Source organism: Malaya genurostris, chromosome 2, assembly GCF_030247185.1.
Source record: "Malaya genurostris strain Urasoe2022 chromosome 2, Malgen_1.1, whole genome shotgun sequence".
NCBI classification, from domain to species: Eukaryota; Metazoa; Arthropoda; class Insecta; order Diptera; family Culicidae; genus Malaya; species Malaya genurostris.
The window spans coordinates 956,725-974,184 of record NC_080571.1 but is presented as its reverse complement, the minus strand read 5'-3'; the positions used below and the strand labels follow the sequence as shown (position 1 = coordinate 974,184).

Below are 17,460 nucleotides of genomic sequence, written 5' to 3'. Positions count from 1 at the left end.
GATGCGCCATCTGCGTGTCAAATTTTGAAACCGTCAAGATAGGCACCAAAATTCAGGTGCCGATATATTTTAGTGCTTGGATGTAGATTATTTAATCTGGGCCGTTATTATCAACCATTTTCAAGATATTCCGTTAAACAAATCATTTTGAGAAATTTTGGGAAACAAATAAAGGTTTTTTGTCTTCTTTCATAAGTAAACAGAAACACCTAACGACAAACCCAATTTCTAAACGAAGAAATATATGATAAAATAAACATTGATGTGGAACAGCGCAACCAAAATTTCTAATGATCGACATTTTTAATTAATCGTCACACTTTTGAATCCGCAATTGCCCGAGAGTCTGCTTATGTCGTTTTCGTTTTTAAATTGCACTACACCGGTGTAGGTAAGGTGGCACTGAAATCGTTCGTTTTTGCCAATTGCACTACACCAGTGCTACACTTTTTCTGCACCGACACCACTGGTGTAGCACTCATCAAAAGTATGGTGTAGCTCTGTGCAATGGAATCGTTTATGGTAGTCCATGGTTACTGTTTATGTTTTCGTCATTTTTGTTCGTTTATTCATGCCTCCGTGTAGCACTGCACCGGTGTAGTGCAAATTAAAAACGAAAACGCCATTAGATTGATTTTTATTAGGAACCAACACTGAACTAGCGAACCCAGATTATAGACTCTATTTGTCGTGATTTGTATTTGTTTTGTAGCCGACAAAATTACATCAGTAGCCCAAATGTATGCAATTATATGTTTGTGCATGTTTGCGATACGGATATCGATATTTAAGCTTCTCTTCGTCAGTCGGTGTTGAACAGTCGTTCGCACCGCACGCGTATAGCTCTTGGCTCCTGGAATTTTTTTCTGGCTACCTAGAGTTTCATTGATTCAAGGCTTCAGTCTTTTTCAAGGCTACCTGAATCACGAACTAAGTGATACAAAGAGTGATATTAGAGTGACTAAGTGATATTAGAGTGACTAAAAAACTAATCAGCCTTGTTTAAGGCTAGCTACACGCAGAGAAATGGAGCTTGTTTAAAATAACAAATCGGTTAGTAGATTTTCAAATCCGATTCATGTTAATTTCAATCTAGAATATGATTGTTTTAAACCATTTTCTCCCTTCAACATCAACAAAGATCTCTGTTCAATGTGAATAAATATTTTGGTCTTGCCAAACGAAAAAAATAATTGTTCCAGCTGATTTTATTGTTGAAATAATTCATCAATGTATTGCGTATCTACAAAAGCAGAGTTGATTTTATTCGCAATATCTATGTTGATTCAAGTCTGCTTTATCTTTATGTTAAGAACAAAATTTATTCATTTTATCTGTTGTCTTATTTGTGTAATGATACAACAAAGTTTATTGTTCAAAAGAACCATATCAGTCCTATTTCTTATAAACCAGAGTCGTTTTTTCAATCGTGAATGAACAGAAAAGTTTTTTACGCGTTTCAAAAGTAAAATTTTACCTGCTTATATATTTTTCATCGGGCTTTTCATCAATCCAAGCGTAAGTATTTGTATAATTCTATAGCTCAGTACTGGGACTGCGGTTTTCGCGAGAGTGAAAAAACAACTTAGCGTCCGTTCTTCGCAACGGTTAACTTTATTCTCTCTTATTCATTATTAGCAATGTTGCCAGGAAAAATTAGAAGTAATTCAAGCAAGAAAATTCATAGATAAAAATTATATCAAGAAACTGCGTTACACAACATGTACACTCTAAGCATCAATTCATTCACCCCCCGTTGAGACTTGTAGCTCAACAGATGGTAACAATGCAATTTTAGTTACGGCTCGTTTGAATTCACCAGCAGTGGTCCGAACAGTAATCACTCGAACGGCCGTATCCTCTCCAGGATGTAATTTCACAATTCTTCCTAGCCGCCACTTCTGCGGGGGTAAGTTTTCGTCGACCAGCAGCACTAGTGCTCCAACCTTGAACTCCTTTACTGTACCGTGCCATTTCTGTCGAGTCTGCAATTGATGTAAATACTCCCTTGACCACCTAGTCCAGAAATGCTGCTGCATTCGTTGGATATGCTCCCATCGTCTTAATCGATTGATCTTCTCGGACGTATAGGAAGGTTCTGGTATAGCAACCGCTGATCTCCCAATCAAAAAATGTGATGGTGTGAGAATACCGAAATCATTCGGATCCTCCGACATCGCGCAAAGGGGACGTGAGTTCAAAACCGCTTCAGTTTGAGTAAGGAAAGTATTCATTTCTTCTGTAGTCATTCGTGTTTCTCCAACAATCCGTTTCATGTGATACTTCAGCGATTTTACACCTGCCTCCCAGATCCCACCAAAGTGAGGGCTTCTGGGTGGAATGAAATGCCAAGTGATTCCCTTCACAGCACAAAATTCATCCATCCTCTCTATATGGTGCTGGTCCTTAAACAATTTGTTCAACGCAGCAAGCTGGTGATTTGCTCCAATAAAACACGTTGCATTGTCGGAATATACATCAGAAGGAATACCACGTCGGCTTGCGAAACGTTGAAGTGCAGCGATGAAATTATCGGATGTCAGGTTTGAAACTAATTCAAAATGAATAGCCTTTACCGCCATGCAGACAAAGACGACTACGTAAGCTTTAAATGATTTCGTACTTCGCATTCCAGGTTTCAACAGAAACGGCCCAGCATAATCGATCCCAACCTTAGAAAACACCGCTGAAGGATTCACACGAGACGCCGGAAGGTTACCCATAAACTGGGTGCCGATAATGGGTTGGTGCTTGGCACACTTTAGACATCTGGAAATAATTCTCCTGATAGCTGATTTAGCTCGCAGTGGCCAGTAACGTTCGCGTACGATCGCTAACAAGCCTCCTTGACCAACGTGGTAGTGCTCTTCATGAAGTCGTCGAATCAATGTCTCCGTGACATGGTGTCGCTCCGGAAGTAGTATTTGATGCCTTCCATCATATGGAATCGCTGAATACTTCAATCGTCCACCTACGCGTATTAGTCCATCTTCTCCAATAAACGGTGCCAGATTCAATAGACAATGGCGCCTTGTTGAACTTGCTCGTAGTTCCCTTAACAAATCGTTGAACACTTCTCCTTGAACTATCACGAATATTGCCCTTTCAGCGTTAGTCATCTCTAAAGCATTAATAACACTAATGTTACGCTTTTTACGAATGACAAGGTCAATGAACCTTAGTACGTATACCCAAGCTCTCTGCAATTTACGGTAATGGCTTAATCGGTTTAAGATTATCGAACTGACCTTTATGACTGTTAGCGTTTTGACTGGTTTCATTTCTGGTAAATCTCTTATAATTTCAGATTCATCTGCTCTTGGTATCGGTTGTTGTAACTTCGGTGAACCATTCCACCACAGCTCGTTGTTGAATAAATCCTCAGGGAAAGCACCTCTTGAAATCACGTCAGCAGGATTGAAAGCCGATTGGACGTACTGCCATTGAAACGCATTAGTCATTTCAACAACTGCTGCTACTCGATTTGAAACAAACTGATTCAGCGTCGAAGGTGGTTTTTTCAACCAACACAAAACGATGGAACTGTCACACCATAATTTCACATCATCAAATTTGATATTCAACGTTGAAATAGTTTTTGTCACAAGTTCTGCTAGGAGTTTGACACCACATAATTCAAGTCGAGGAATTGTAATCGGTTTTATGGGAGCGACGCGAGATTTACTTGCGAGTAAGTTTATACTAATCGATCCGTCAATTGCGATACACCTGATGTACACTACCGCACCATAGGCCCGCTTAGAAGCGTCTGAAAAGCCATGCAATTCAATCCGTTTTGTTTCACTCAGGACCACGCATCTTGGTTTACGTATTTCGTTGACGATCGGCAGCTGACAACGGAATCTAGTCCACTCCTGCAAAACTTCTTCCGGTAGCTCATCGTCCCAATCCAAACTAAGACGCCAGATATCCTGCATAATTAACTTGGCTGCTGTGATAATCGGTCCAAGAAAACCAAGAGGATCGAATAGACGACCGATGTCAGATAGTACCTTGCGTTTAGTAGTTGAAATTTCTTCGTTAACTGGTTGAACAAAAAACGTGAAGAAATCATCACGGGGATTCCAAATCAAGCCAAGTGTTCGTATAGTGTTATTTATTCCTGTGTGTTCAAAACTTACGAACGTCTCTTGCAACTCCGTTGGAATTCTACTTAATACAGTCTGGTCATTAGAGCAAAACTTATGAGCACTGAAACCACCACGTTTCAGTAGCGCTGACAACTCATTGTAGATGTTTACCACAACATCAGCATTTTTTCCTCCTGTTAAAAAGTCATCGATATAGCTATCGTTTCTAATCACTTGTTCGGCTAGCGGATAATCCTTGCCCTCGTCTGTCGCCAACTGTACCAATGTTCTAGTTGCATGATGAGGAGAGCTGGCTACTCCGTAGGTAACCGTCTTTAACTGATACACCTTGCGGTCTCCATTACCATCCACCCACAATATTTTCTGGAACTTGCGATCATCCTTATGAATCCAAATCTGGCGGAACATTTTTGATATATCTGCCGTTAGGACAATAGGGTGGGAACAGAAACGTAAAATGATAGACTGCAAATCGCTCTGGACTGTCGGTCCAACCATTACGATATCGTTTAATGACACTCCTGTGCTTGAGCTTGCCGAGGCATCAAACACCACGCGAGTTTTCGTAGTGGAACTTGTTGCTTTGTATACTGCGTGATGGGGAATGAAATATCCGTTTTTGCTACCGTCGTTGACTTCCTCCATGTGACCCAACGATATATATTCAGACATGAACTGAAAGTACTGTTCGCGTTTGGAAGGATTCTTAGCCAATGCAATTAGTAGTCGATCTAGGCGCTTGCTTGCTGTTTCGTACGAATCACCCAGCTTAGGTTTAGATTCATGAAAAGGTAATCGAACGGTGTATCTTCCATCACTTTCTCTAGTATGCGTACGAGCGAAATGTTCCTCAACGAATGCTTCAGCCATACTAACGTTCGACTCCATGCCAACAGTTTCAATTTCCCAGAATCGTATTAATGTTTTGTTTAACATGTCTTCTTGGTGGCTCAGTTGGCACATACGCGCGATCGTCTTAGACTTCCTGGTCTGTACCGATCCTCCAACGACCCAACCTAATTCCGTTTCTGTCAGTGTTGCATCGTTGCCTAATTTCAGGCGGCCATGCTTTATGAGATCGAAAAAGATTTCGTTTCCTATTATTACGTCAATTTCACCCGGTACGTTGAATGATGGATCGACAAGCAGGAGTTCAGAAGGAAGGGACCATGATCGGTAGTCCACTTCTGTGACTGGAAGGTTCGATGTCACCTTCGGTACGACCAGGAAGTCTAAAATGGACGAGGAAAATTGATTAACGCGCGAGACTATGTTCGTACTGACGATATACTTAACTCGTGTCTGCATATCATTCAGACCGCTGATGGGTAGATCGACGTTTTGCAATTGCAACTTTAGCTTGGTTGCTAATTTTTCCGTTATTATATTGCTATCAGATCCCGAATCTAATAATGCACGTGATTTTACTGTCATTCCATCTCGTCCCACCAGGAACAGCTCGGCGGTGGATAAGAGTACTTGTCGTTTTCTGCCGATTATACTACCACACAACGTTGTGGCCTTCGGCTCCGATTCACTTTTTTCGTTGGCAGCTACCAGTTCCGCTGGTTTTGAAGAATCTACTTTTTCTGGCTCATCAGAATTCTGATGTACGTTGCTGGAATGAAGCATTGAATGGTGCTTCCTACCGCATCCTCGGATCTTGCATCCTTGATCAGACGGACAGTTAGCCACTCGATGTTTGGCTTTCAAGCAATTATAGCATAAATTCTTCTTCGAAATAACAGTTTTGCGTTCTTCAACACTAAGTTCATGGAATTTAGCACATTTATATATACAGTGATCTTCCTTGCAGCACGGGCAAACTTCTTTCGTAGTTTGAACGAATGATCTTGATCCACTTAGTGTTGGTTGCTTCTGGTTAACAGTTTGTCGTTGCTTATTGGGTACGCTGGATTGCTGTGACGATTGCTGCTGGAAACGAGTCGTTCGAATCAAAACTCGCCCCTTCTCCCTTAGAAAATCCATAAATTCCGTAAAAACAGGCATGTTACCGGTTCCAAGCCTTAACTCCCACTGTTCTTGGGTGTCTCTATCCAATTTTTTATACAACACATTTACGATGATTAGCTCTGACAGCTCATCCACCGGGTATCCATGATTTTTTAATGCATCGATGTGCTTAACACTGACTTCAACTAAATTAGAAATCGAGATTCCGCGACTATCTTTGCTAACTTTAGGAATGTTGAGAATAGCGTCGATATGCACATCCATGATTAACCGACGGTCTTCGTATGCATCAGTTAGAATCTTCCAGGCCATATTGTAGTCATTGCTATTTACGACTTCCTGATCAATTTTATCTTTCGCTTCACCGAGCAATGAATTTCGCAGATGTAGGATTTTCATTGCCGGAGTTTCATGAGCATATCTCGCCATAATGCTTGTAAATAAACTTTTGAAAGTATACCAGTTCTCTGGATTTCCATCAAATGTAGGAAATGGTGCATGTAACTGTGGTGTTTGCGCATTCACGTACACCGGCTGCTGCTGCATAGCTACTTGATTCGGACTACCTGCCGACAGGGTATGACTGATTTTCGTTTTTAAGCAAACATAGAGCTGATTATGCAATTCCTCAAACGATGCATAGTTTTTGCGTAACTCAGCTCTTTCCTCCTTTGGCAATAACATAGCAATATCCGAATACGTTTGTTCATAATCGAGAACACACCGTTGTAACGTCTCCAAGTGCAATTGGAGCAGATGCGTGCTCACATTTTCTTGTCGTATCGATTCGTTCATCCGTAGCAATTTATCCACCAACATATCACGCCGATCGTACAACACTTCCAGGTTTCGTTCCATTGCAAACCGTTCTTCCTTCTTCTTTTTCGCAGTTTTCTGGTCCGCAATTGAAATCACTTGGTTGTTTTTGGTGGCACTTTTTTCACCCGTTAATGCGTCTAATATATTCCTACGAGTAAACTCCTCCACGCTTCGACGTGGTGTTTCTGTATCGGACATTCACACACTTTCTATACTTTCGACGTTAAGATTTCAATAGCGATTATTCCGATGCTTCCGCTCCCTTCACGACGGCGTCCTCATTCACACGCTCTCGTGCAGCAGTTTTACAAAATGGCGTCCTCATTTGTTTGTGCCACGGGCACACTGCATTAACTGGTGGCGTAGCCTCGAGCTCCGCACCTTCTTTACTGGTTCGGCCTTGGGCCAACTAAAATACGCGTTACCGATTTTCACTACTTTCGAAATCGACCGATCGCGAGAACCGTCCAAACCCGGTTCGAAGGACCAAAATGTATAATTCTATAGCTCAGTACTGGGACTGCGGTTTTCGCGAGAGTGAAAAAACAACTTAGCGTCCGTTCTTCGCAACGGTTAACTTTATTCTCTCTTATTCATTATTAGCAATGTTGCCAGGAAAAATTTGAAGTAATTCAAGCAAGAAAATTCATAGATAAAAATTATATCAAGAAACTGCGTTACACAACATGTACACTCTAAGCATCAATTCAGTATTGATAGTTAATAATATTAGAAACTACAATAACACGCTTTCTTAACAACATATATTTGATGCAGGTTATCTCTATCTTCACCAGAAGGGCACCGGGAAAGGGTACCGAATCATTGAATACTATAAAAAGCATATTGGATTGATTGTGGTATGTAGATAAATATTATAAATGTATGGAATATAAATGTGATTGAAATTCCTAACAAATATATAAATTGAAGAAAAATGTACCAACAACAAGCCTTCAAATTATTTCGAAAGAAATCATTTTACTCGTAAAAACAAAACAAAATGAATATTTTTTACAAACAAAAGCGTAAGTTGAAATACTAATCATTTCAAGTTGATATCTTATCATTTATTTCAACTGCCAAGTTTATGAATTCAAAACACTATAAATATTACCTTTATCCAAAATTAGTTCATTTTAAACTGATTTTGCAAGTTGACTTTACTATGAAATTGTTTGTCAACAAATTGACAGGAACGCACAAGTAAAATATTTGTTGGAATTAACAAAATATTTGTAGAAACAAACTAATCCACTGAGCAAAATCAAATACCTAGTTTTATTGTTTCAAGCAACAATATTTGCTATATTAAACCAATTTTTCTTTTGTCACTATTTCAACAAAATAAATCGTTACGTGAAACCCAGATTTAGTTACATTTACAATATTTTTCTCTGCGTGTAGGAGTCTAATCGAAGACTAATTTAGCCTAGTTAATTTAATTTAAAATTTCATTCATTTCAAAAATGCCTGCGTCCAACCGGAAAGGCAACAAGCCTAAGGCTAAAAATAATTCAATACGGAATAAATCACAATCCGTTATTCAACATTTTTCTAATAACATTCACAATCTTCTAGAATCTGAATGTATAAAGAAAAGACAACGGACGGAATTCCCTTCCGTTGATTCTATGCCGTCTAACAATATTTACGAGATTCTTTATGAATCCGATTGTAGCGACATAGAAGAAAATTCTTCAAAAATTCCCAAAATGGACGCTTGTCGTTCTGGGAAGAAACATCAATCTATGCCACCAGTGACGGTGATGATTTCCGACTTCAAAGCATTCCGTACTGAGCTTTCTACTTTTCTCCCGGAAGTAAAAATCTCATTTCAAATCTGACGAAGAGGAGAATGTCGAGTCTTGGTTGATGGATTGGAAGATTACGAACGTCTTATCCGATATTTGTCCGAGAAACTTCATAAATTTTATTCATATGATATAAAATCAGACAGACCCTTCAAGGCTGTCTTGAAAGGATTATCAAATGATCAAAGTATTGATGAAATTAAAAATGAACTGAAAGAATTGCTTGGTTTTGCCCCTTCCCAAGTAATACTTATGAAAAAAAGAGCGAATGGTACTTCTAAACTACGCTCTGGAATTTCCCATGAACTTTACTTAATACACTTCAATCGAAGTGATGTAAACAATTGGGAAACTTTAGAAAAGTACGTTTCATTTCCCACATTAAAATTCATTGGGAACATTATAAACGGCATAATCGTATTGCAAACTTAACGCAATGTCGTCGTTGCCAAGGCTTCGGTCATGGAACCAAAAATTGTCATATGGATATACGGTGTTTGAATTGTGGTAAATCGCATTCGAAAGACGTTTGTCCAATGAATGAAACCACTGATAAATTTTCATGTTCAAATTACAATGGAAATTATAAATCCAATTATTTGAAATGTCCTGTCAGGGAAAAAATTTTAAACGCTCGTTCGCTTCGACAACAAGTCAAATCAACGACCTTAGATTTACAGAACATACCTGAAAATCAAAAAACCGTTACAAATGCCACGCCTAATTCTTTTAAGGCACTGATTTCTTCGAAACAAAAAACAGGTACGCCTGCCAATTCGTCTTCTAACGAAAACAATTTATTAACAGGTAGATCGACCTCGTCATCATCTTCTTCTAATGTCAGTTATGCTGGTATTTTAGGTAGAAATCTACCACCTATTTCTTCTAATGTAAATAATTCTAACGAAAACAATTTATTAATAGGTAGATCGACCTCGTCATCATCTTCTTCTAATGTCAGCTATGCCAGTATAACAGGTAGAAATCTACCACCTATTTCTATTTTTTTTATTTTTGCCGAGATGATTGCTGATTACTCGGCTGTGCGAATCTCGGCATTTTTTTGCCGAGACTCAGCTAAAAAATTTAAGTGTGCAGGACTGCCTTGCAGTTCATCTTCTAACGAAAACAATTTATTAATAGGTAGACCAGCCAAATCATCTTCTACTAATGGCAGTCTACCTACCAATATTCCTTCAATACCATTCGCTTCTTTAAATGAAGTCGATTTAGGCGATATAACTGAAAATGAAATCTACCTACAAGATCAACTTTTTCAAATGATCATCCAAATGAATTTGACTTTATCACTTTTTGAAGCATTTCAAATCGTATGGCAATTTGCAAATAATATTATAATGAATTTAAAATTTAACAGTGATGTTAAATAATTATTTGAATATTTTAAATTGGAATGCTCGATCTTTGAAATCGAGTGAAGAGGAATTTTATAATTTTCTCGAAGTTCACAAAATCCATATTGCCATTGTGACAGAAACTTTTCTTAAACCAAATGTCAAATTGAAAAGTAATCCACATTATGTGGTTCATCGATTTGACAGGTTTACTGGAATGGGTGGTGAAGTTGCCATTTTTGTCCAACGGCAAATTAAACATCGAATTTTACCTTCTTTCAATACTAAAGTTATTGAAAGCTTGGGAATCGAAGTTGAAACCATTCATGGAATTTATTTCATCGCTGGAGCATATTTGCCATTCCAATGCACCGGCGAACAACTAAATTTCTTTAAAGGCGATTTGCAAAAACTTACAAGATATCGATCGAAATTTTTCGTAATAGGGGACTTAAATGCTAAGCATGTCCAGTGGAATTGTAGGCAAAATAACAGTAATGGTAAATTACTTCAACGAAGCTTTAATTAATCCAATTAGTTCTATATTCAACTATTATAGAGCTAATTGGTTGGATTACAGATCTCACATTGAAAATCATGTGGATCATGAAACTATTTTAGAAAATTCTGCGGACATCGACTCAGCAATTGATAATTTGAATCATTATATTATAGAAGCTAGAAATCTTTCAGTTCCCAAAGCTCCAACTAAATTAAATTCTCCTATCATCGATGACAATCTTCAACTGCTCATTCGGTTGAAGAATGTTCGTCGACGACAATATCAACGTTCTCGCGATCCAGCTATGAAAAACATAGTTAGGGATTTACAAAAAGAAATAAAACATAGATTTACTTTTTTGCGAAATGAAAATTTCGCTAAAGAAGTTGAACAAATTAAACCATATTCTAAACCTATCTGGAAACTTTCTAAGGCTCTTAAGAAACCTCAGAAACCAATTCCTGCTCTCAAGGAAGGAAATCAAATACTTCTTACAAATGGCGAAAAAGCTCAAAAACTTGCTCAGCAGTTCGAGAGTGTACACAATTTTAATTTGAACGTTGGGAGTCCTATTGAAAATGAAGTCTCACTGAAATATGATCATATTTCAACCCAAGTGTTATCACACGATGACATTATTGAGACGAATTTTGATGAAATTAAATCAATTATTAGGAAACTCAAAAACATGAAGGCTCCTGGTAATGATGGAATTTTTAATATTCTTATTAAAAATCTTCCCGATGTTGCCTTGAGACTCCTGGTTAAAATTTTCAACAAGTGTTTTTCATTAGCTTACTTCCCAAAAAGATGGAAAAACGCTAAAGTAATTCCTATCCTCAAACCTGATAAAAACCCAGCAGAAACATCAAGTTATCGACCAATTAGCTTACTTTCTTCTATCAGTAAACTTTTTGAAAAAATTATCTTGTTGAGAATGATGTCTCATATAAATGAGAATTCAATTTTTTTACCAGAGCAGTTTGGATTTCGTCATGAACATTCAACTACTCATCAACTTGTCAGAGTAACGAACATGATAAAATCAAATAAATCTTCTGGGTTATCCACTGGAGTTGCTCTTCTAGACATATAAAAAGCATTCGACAGTGTTTGGCACAAAGGTTTAATAGCAAAAATGTCTGATTTCCAGTTTCCTATTTATTTGATCAAAATGATTCAAAATTATTTAACTGATCGTACTCTTCAGGTTAGCTATCAGAATTGTAAATCTGAATTGCTACCCGTACGAGCCGGTGTTCCGCAGGGTTCGAGCGTAGCTCCCATCTTGTATAATATTTTCACTTCTGATCTTCCAACTCTACCCGTTGGTTGTCAGAAATCGCTATTCTGTGACGACACAAGTCTGTTAGCCACAGGTAGAAATCTAAGAGTGATCTGCAGTCGCCTACAAAGAAGTTTAAATATTTTCAGTGATTATCTGTCAAAATGGAAAATTAAACCAAATGCAGCAAAAACGCAATTAATTCTCTTTCCTCACAAGCCAAGAGCATCTTTTCTTAAACCAAACGATAATCACATTCTAAAATTGAATGGCTTGGAATTGACATGGTCTGATCAAGCTAACGGTATGGTTTAACGTATGACAAAAACTCACTTTCAAGGATCACATTGAAGGAATCCAGGCAAAGTGTAATAAATATATTAAATGTTTATATTCTCTTATAAACAGAAATTCTAAGCTCTGTCTATAAAACAAATTATCAATTTATAAACAAATTTTCAGACCAGCCATGCTTTATGCAGTACCAATTTGGTCAAGTTGTTGTTCCACCAGGAAGAAAACGCTTCAAAGCATTCAGAATAAAATTCTGAAAATGATTTTGAAGCGTCATTCCTGGTTCAGTACAAATGAATTACACAGACTCACAAATATAGAACCATTAGATGTAATGTCACATAATATTATAAGCAAATTCCGACAAAAATCGATGCAGTCTTCAATTGAATCGATTCGCTTTCTGTATTAGTTAATAAGTTAGTATATAAGTTCCTTTTCCCCATTACACAATACAAGTAGGTTTAGAATTTTCCCTACACAAAAATCTCAGAATTGCGGAAGCAAATGATGTCCTCATGGTAATAACCAAATCATATATATAATAGGGCTGAAAAGTCATCACTTGTGGCCAAACACCCAATTTAAATCTTAATAATTTAGTTTTAACTCATATTCCAATAAATAGTTGAAAAAAAAATGATCAAAGTAGTGATAAAATTAAAAATGAACAAAAAGAATTGCTTGGTTTGTTTTGTTTTTAAATTGGAAGCGCAAACAAAATGATCCAAAATCATTTGCGCTTAGGTTTGTAGTCAAAATTAAACGAGTTTGATATTATTATGTTGGACTTCTCACTTAGCATAATAAACCACAAAATTTCTATTCTAAATCTAGAAACGACAATAAAAAAACGATGTATTCATGCATTCTTAAATTCGGTTAGAATATTCCGAGAATGAAAACGCACTGAGCTGCAAAAATTATTTTTTCACTCAGATGTTTGAAAAATCGTCGCTTACTCTAATGTGGCTGGGGTAAATTTTACTCAAATCCATACTCAAATTTTGAAATATTGTTCCAGTTTATGAATTTGAGTAATTACAACCCAAACCATGAGTTATGTTGAAAGAGCGTGCTACATTGTGACAATTTTTTTTCTCCTTCCCTCACCGGAACGTCAGTGTCCGTCAAAATTAGATTCATACTTTCTTTACCGGCACGTTTACTCGTTCCGGCCGTCAAGATGTTCCGTGACGGTGACGTTAAGCGGCCCTTACACGTGACAATATTATTGTCAATCCAAAGTATTGTCAATACCGTCAATCCAATTGACTTGGTAACTTGAGTCCGCATTTTTCGAACAAATCAAGCGTTTGAAGCTTCAAATATAGCAACTGAACATTGAAACATTGAGAGGAGAGTTCATTGCACATATTTGATAGTTTCTTCTCTGGAGAGAAAGTATTGTCGGATTGATGAGCAGTTTTGATTTTTTGACAATATTTCCGTCAATCCGATGAAGTTTCCACTACACGATCAAAAGTATTGTCAATACTCCTTGTATTGACAATAATATTGTCTCGTGTAAGGGTCGCTTTATGTGTGCATGTCTCCATAAAAATACATGTAACTAGTTTTGACGGTGACGGAAGTTGACTGTGATGGAAGGTGACAGACCGTCTGAGTTGAATTCATGCTCGCAATTGGCGCATTGTCACAAAGCTGAATTATCGGTGCCAATGAAAAATAGAACCAAGAAAAGGAGGATTCTTCCGAAAATTTTCATATCGTCAGTAGTGATTCGCAACATTTTTATCGTTTATTCAATAGTACACCGGTAAATCAGCTTTGCGACAATGTGCCAATCAGCAATGAAAACAAACTCGGAGTAGAAGAAAATCGAATTTAAAATAATTATTTCTACTTTTTTAATGTGGAACACATTTTTGTTTTCTATATTGGAGTGCAAATTAGAAACTCAAGAAAAATACACGGTAAAATGTGGTCAGGGTTTGAACAATTACAGCTCAGTCAATTTTGTATCAATTATTAATATTATGTCACCATTTGATTGGAAATATTTCTACGTATTGATTTGAATGTATATAGCCATGTATTTATTTTTAATTGTGTATTATTGAAATGTTGATTAATAGCTAGCAGTGTCCTATTTTGTCTGCAAAAAATCTCCGGCATACTGCATTCCCCTGCCCTAGACGACGGTTTTGAAGGAGTAAGCGATATATCAAAGGGAAAGCATTGCTCTGATTGGTCAATCGATGCTAAAGCGAAGCTGTTGGAAGCACGCAAATCTTTAAATATAAGCAAAATTATAGCTAACGTTTCAGTCCTACGCGTAGCATGCTAGGGGTAGATTGTTGCTGACAGCAAGACAAAAAGTGCCATAAAACGATTTGAACTTTAATTCGGATGAAATTCCATGTTATGTCGTTTCGCCTGAGAAATTGACAACTACCCCAGGGTAAATTTGGAATGCATAAGATTAATTTCCAATTTATATAAGATTGATTATAAGAAACTCGGTTCAACCGAAATCGCAGAATGGTTGTAATGGTAGAGAAACGCTATAAAAATAACTGCTTGCATACAAAACTTGAAAACAAGCCTTGGCGAAGAGAAGCTTTAAAATCGATATCCGTATCGCAAGCCTTAATATCGATATCCGTATTGTGTACAAACATATAATTGCATACATTTGGTCAATTGGTGTAATTTCGTCGGCTATAAAACAAATACAAATCACGACAAATAGAGTCTATATTCTGGGTTCGCGTGTTCGGTTTTGGTCCCTAATATTCGTTCATTTTGCTGGAACGGTTTGTTGTTGGTTTTTTTTTCTTGCGAAAATGGTGTGAAAACTACGTGTTACCTACATATAGAAAGAAAATTTTCGGTTATTATACGTGAAGTAGAAGTATTGTGCAGGTATGTAGTGTTACTTTTAAAAAATAAGTCCAACGGGGCTCCAACTAGTTAAAAAATAAGTAACTAGTCCAACGGGGCTCCAACTCCTCATATTAAAAATGGCTCAACAATGGACCTCTGTCTGCCGGGTTTGTTGAACGAAAAAAAAGTCATTCGGTTCAACTGTCTGTTTCAAAATCGGCAAACGAAGGTCCCGTGTTGGCCTCCCGTTGAACGATTAATTGGACGTTCATTGGATCCAACGTATTGGACCAATGAATTACCACCGTTGAACGTTTTTTTTCTAAGAGGGAAACTTCAATCTAAGCAGACTCTCGTGCATTTGCGAATTCAAACCCGCATACGCATGGCTGCCAGGCGGCTGACTAAACGCTGCCAGCTGGAAAAATATGGCTGGCAGACATTCTGGTGACCGGCTGCCTCACCGCTGCCAGGAATACAACTCAAACGATACACCCGTATCCACCAGGATTTTTCCACATTGAAATCTTTGACATTTCCAGCGAAGGTGAGAAGATGAAAACGCTCGGCTAACTTAGATACAGGCGACTTTGTTTTGTCAAATTGGATTTGACAACCGTCACTCAATCAATTTTGGTAGCCGTCTGGTGGCCATGGCTGCCCAGGTAGCCAAAACGCTATGCGGGATGGGGCTCCTAAAAAAGGTTCAAATAATGAAACTTAGATGGCGGACCAGGAGAAATTAGTTTTGCGTTAGATTGCCAATTGAACAGCTGATTCAATAAAACGTCTTGGAATCATCTAAATTGACGTTTTGTTGAAAAGAAAACATAATCAACATAATAATATTCGTTAAATTATTTCATCATTGATGAATACATTTTTTACGCCAAGTAGGTGTGATTCGTTTTTCTACTCATGGAAAACTCGTATCTAAATGTGGTAAGCTAGACTACATTGTCACCAAAATTAAATACTTACATTATCGTTTTAAATAAGGCTCACGTATATGGCCGTAAGGCAGAACATTATGCCAAACATCGTCGCTACGATGAAGCTATCGAAAATCATCGTCGGGCCGTATCAAATTTGGACGAAGCATTGAAAATTTCTCCTCTGTCAGCGTTTGTTCTGGAATCACTTCAGCTGCAGCGCAAATATCATTTAAAACAGGCAGAGTTTCTGCGGCATAAAAAACAGCAGCATGAACGTTATATGAAGGCCGTAGAATACCAGCGTCGAAGGAATCCAGAATACCTGGTTCAGCAGATAGAAAAATTGGAAAAAGTCAACGAACTTCAGGTTGCCATCTATCGTAATATGGATGATACTGATTCGTTGCTTGAGGCGTTGACTAAATCTCGCAGCAGTGGATCGGATGTTGGTAGTAACGACACGAAAACAACCGTGGTGGATGAGCTTGTTTCACTGAATCACTCACTGCATGTGTTAATTCATCGAATGGTTCAAAATCTGGACGATCTCAGTACGGAAAATGAATCCTTGAAGGAAAAAATAAGTCTCCAAGAAAAGGATAAAGAAAATAAGCCTTCAATGGGTACTGGAAAGCGTGTCTCCGAAAGATGCCAAGATCCCTCATGTGAAACCGGACGCGATGCTCTAGAAGCGATGGGCTATCATTCGGAGGAACTGCCGGCGTTGGCTCCACTTGAGTTACCTACGTTCGATCTGTCAGGCTTCGAAGATCATTAATCTGTAATAGACGTTTATAAGCTAACATTTCGGTAGGTCCTTGCTCCTACAGGTTGATGTTTGTATTGTATTTTAATGTAATTTTTTGGTTGCGATTGTGAATCGGTAGATCTAGTTTTGTTTTATAGATATGTTTTATATTTTGGCAAAGTATGAAATAAATTCCAATATATTGTAAGAAATTTGTTTATTAGTTTTTTTTGTACGTGACCAGGACTTGTGATACACTGAACTACAACAAAAGAATATGCCAAGCGTATCTAATTTGTGCACATCTTAATCTGGCGTCACCTTCCTGGAGATGACCACAGCTGCGTATGCTAGCGTAGTACGAACCAGCGCAGTATAGAGCAATTTCAAGCAATATATGTTAGTAAAGTGTTTTGTGCGGCCTAGAAGCTTCGAGGCTTTAGGAATTATACATTCTTCGTGATTTTTAAAATTCAGCTTGGTGTTTTTTAATCACGCCTAAGTCTTTAACAGAGGATTCACGCTTCAGAACTATTTTCGATCGGTTGTAATCATACAAAGTCAATGAACGTTTGCGAGTAAATGTCCTAACTGAGCAATTTGATGAGTTTGGGACAATCCTGATCATATTGCACCACTTTACGAATGCATTCAACTGTGTTTGTATGTTTCTTTTTATTTAAGTGATATAGTTTGAAATCAGTGTCAAACGACAGCTTTAGACATTTTACAGAATAGTTCAAATAGTTGAGATAGAGTAACATAAAAATAT

At 37.7% G+C, this 17,460-nt stretch overlaps 2 protein-coding genes across 2 annotated transcripts; one reads left to right on the top strand and one right to left on the bottom strand.

Moving 5' to 3' along the window:
- Positions 1–1,742: 1,742 nt before the first annotated feature.
- On the bottom strand, positions 1,743–7,103 carry LOC131432896 (uncharacterized). Its single transcript, XM_058599472.1, has one exon. The coding sequence runs from the start codon at positions 7,101–7,103 to the stop codon at positions 1,743–1,745; it is 5,361 nt and encodes a 1,786-aa protein (XP_058455455.1).
- Positions 7,104–15,790: 8,687 nt separating this feature from the next.
- Positions 15,791–16,863, top strand: LOC131429283 (nuclear receptor-binding factor 2). Its single transcript, XM_058593334.1, has 2 exons — positions 15,791–15,947; positions 16,005–16,863. Exons 1-2 carry the CDS (start codon positions 15,924–15,926, stop codon positions 16,716–16,718), a joined length of 738 nt encoding a protein of 245 aa, XP_058449317.1. The 5' UTR covers positions 15,791–15,923; the 3' UTR covers positions 16,719–16,863.
- Positions 16,864–17,460: the final 597 nt, after the last annotated feature.

Bases quoted from the DNA above. Each gene is read 5' to 3' on its own strand.
- LOC131432896 (XM_058599472.1), bottom strand. From the start codon at position 7,103: ATGTCCGATACAGAAACACCACGTCGAAGCGTGGAGGAGTTTACTCGT.
- LOC131429283 (XM_058593334.1), top strand. From the start codon at position 15,924: ATGGAAAACTCGTATCTAAATGTG. The intron at 15,948-16,004 runs GTAAGCTAGACT...GTTTTAAATAAG, and splicing joins AAAACTCGTATCTAAATGTG to GCTCACGTATATGGCCGTAA.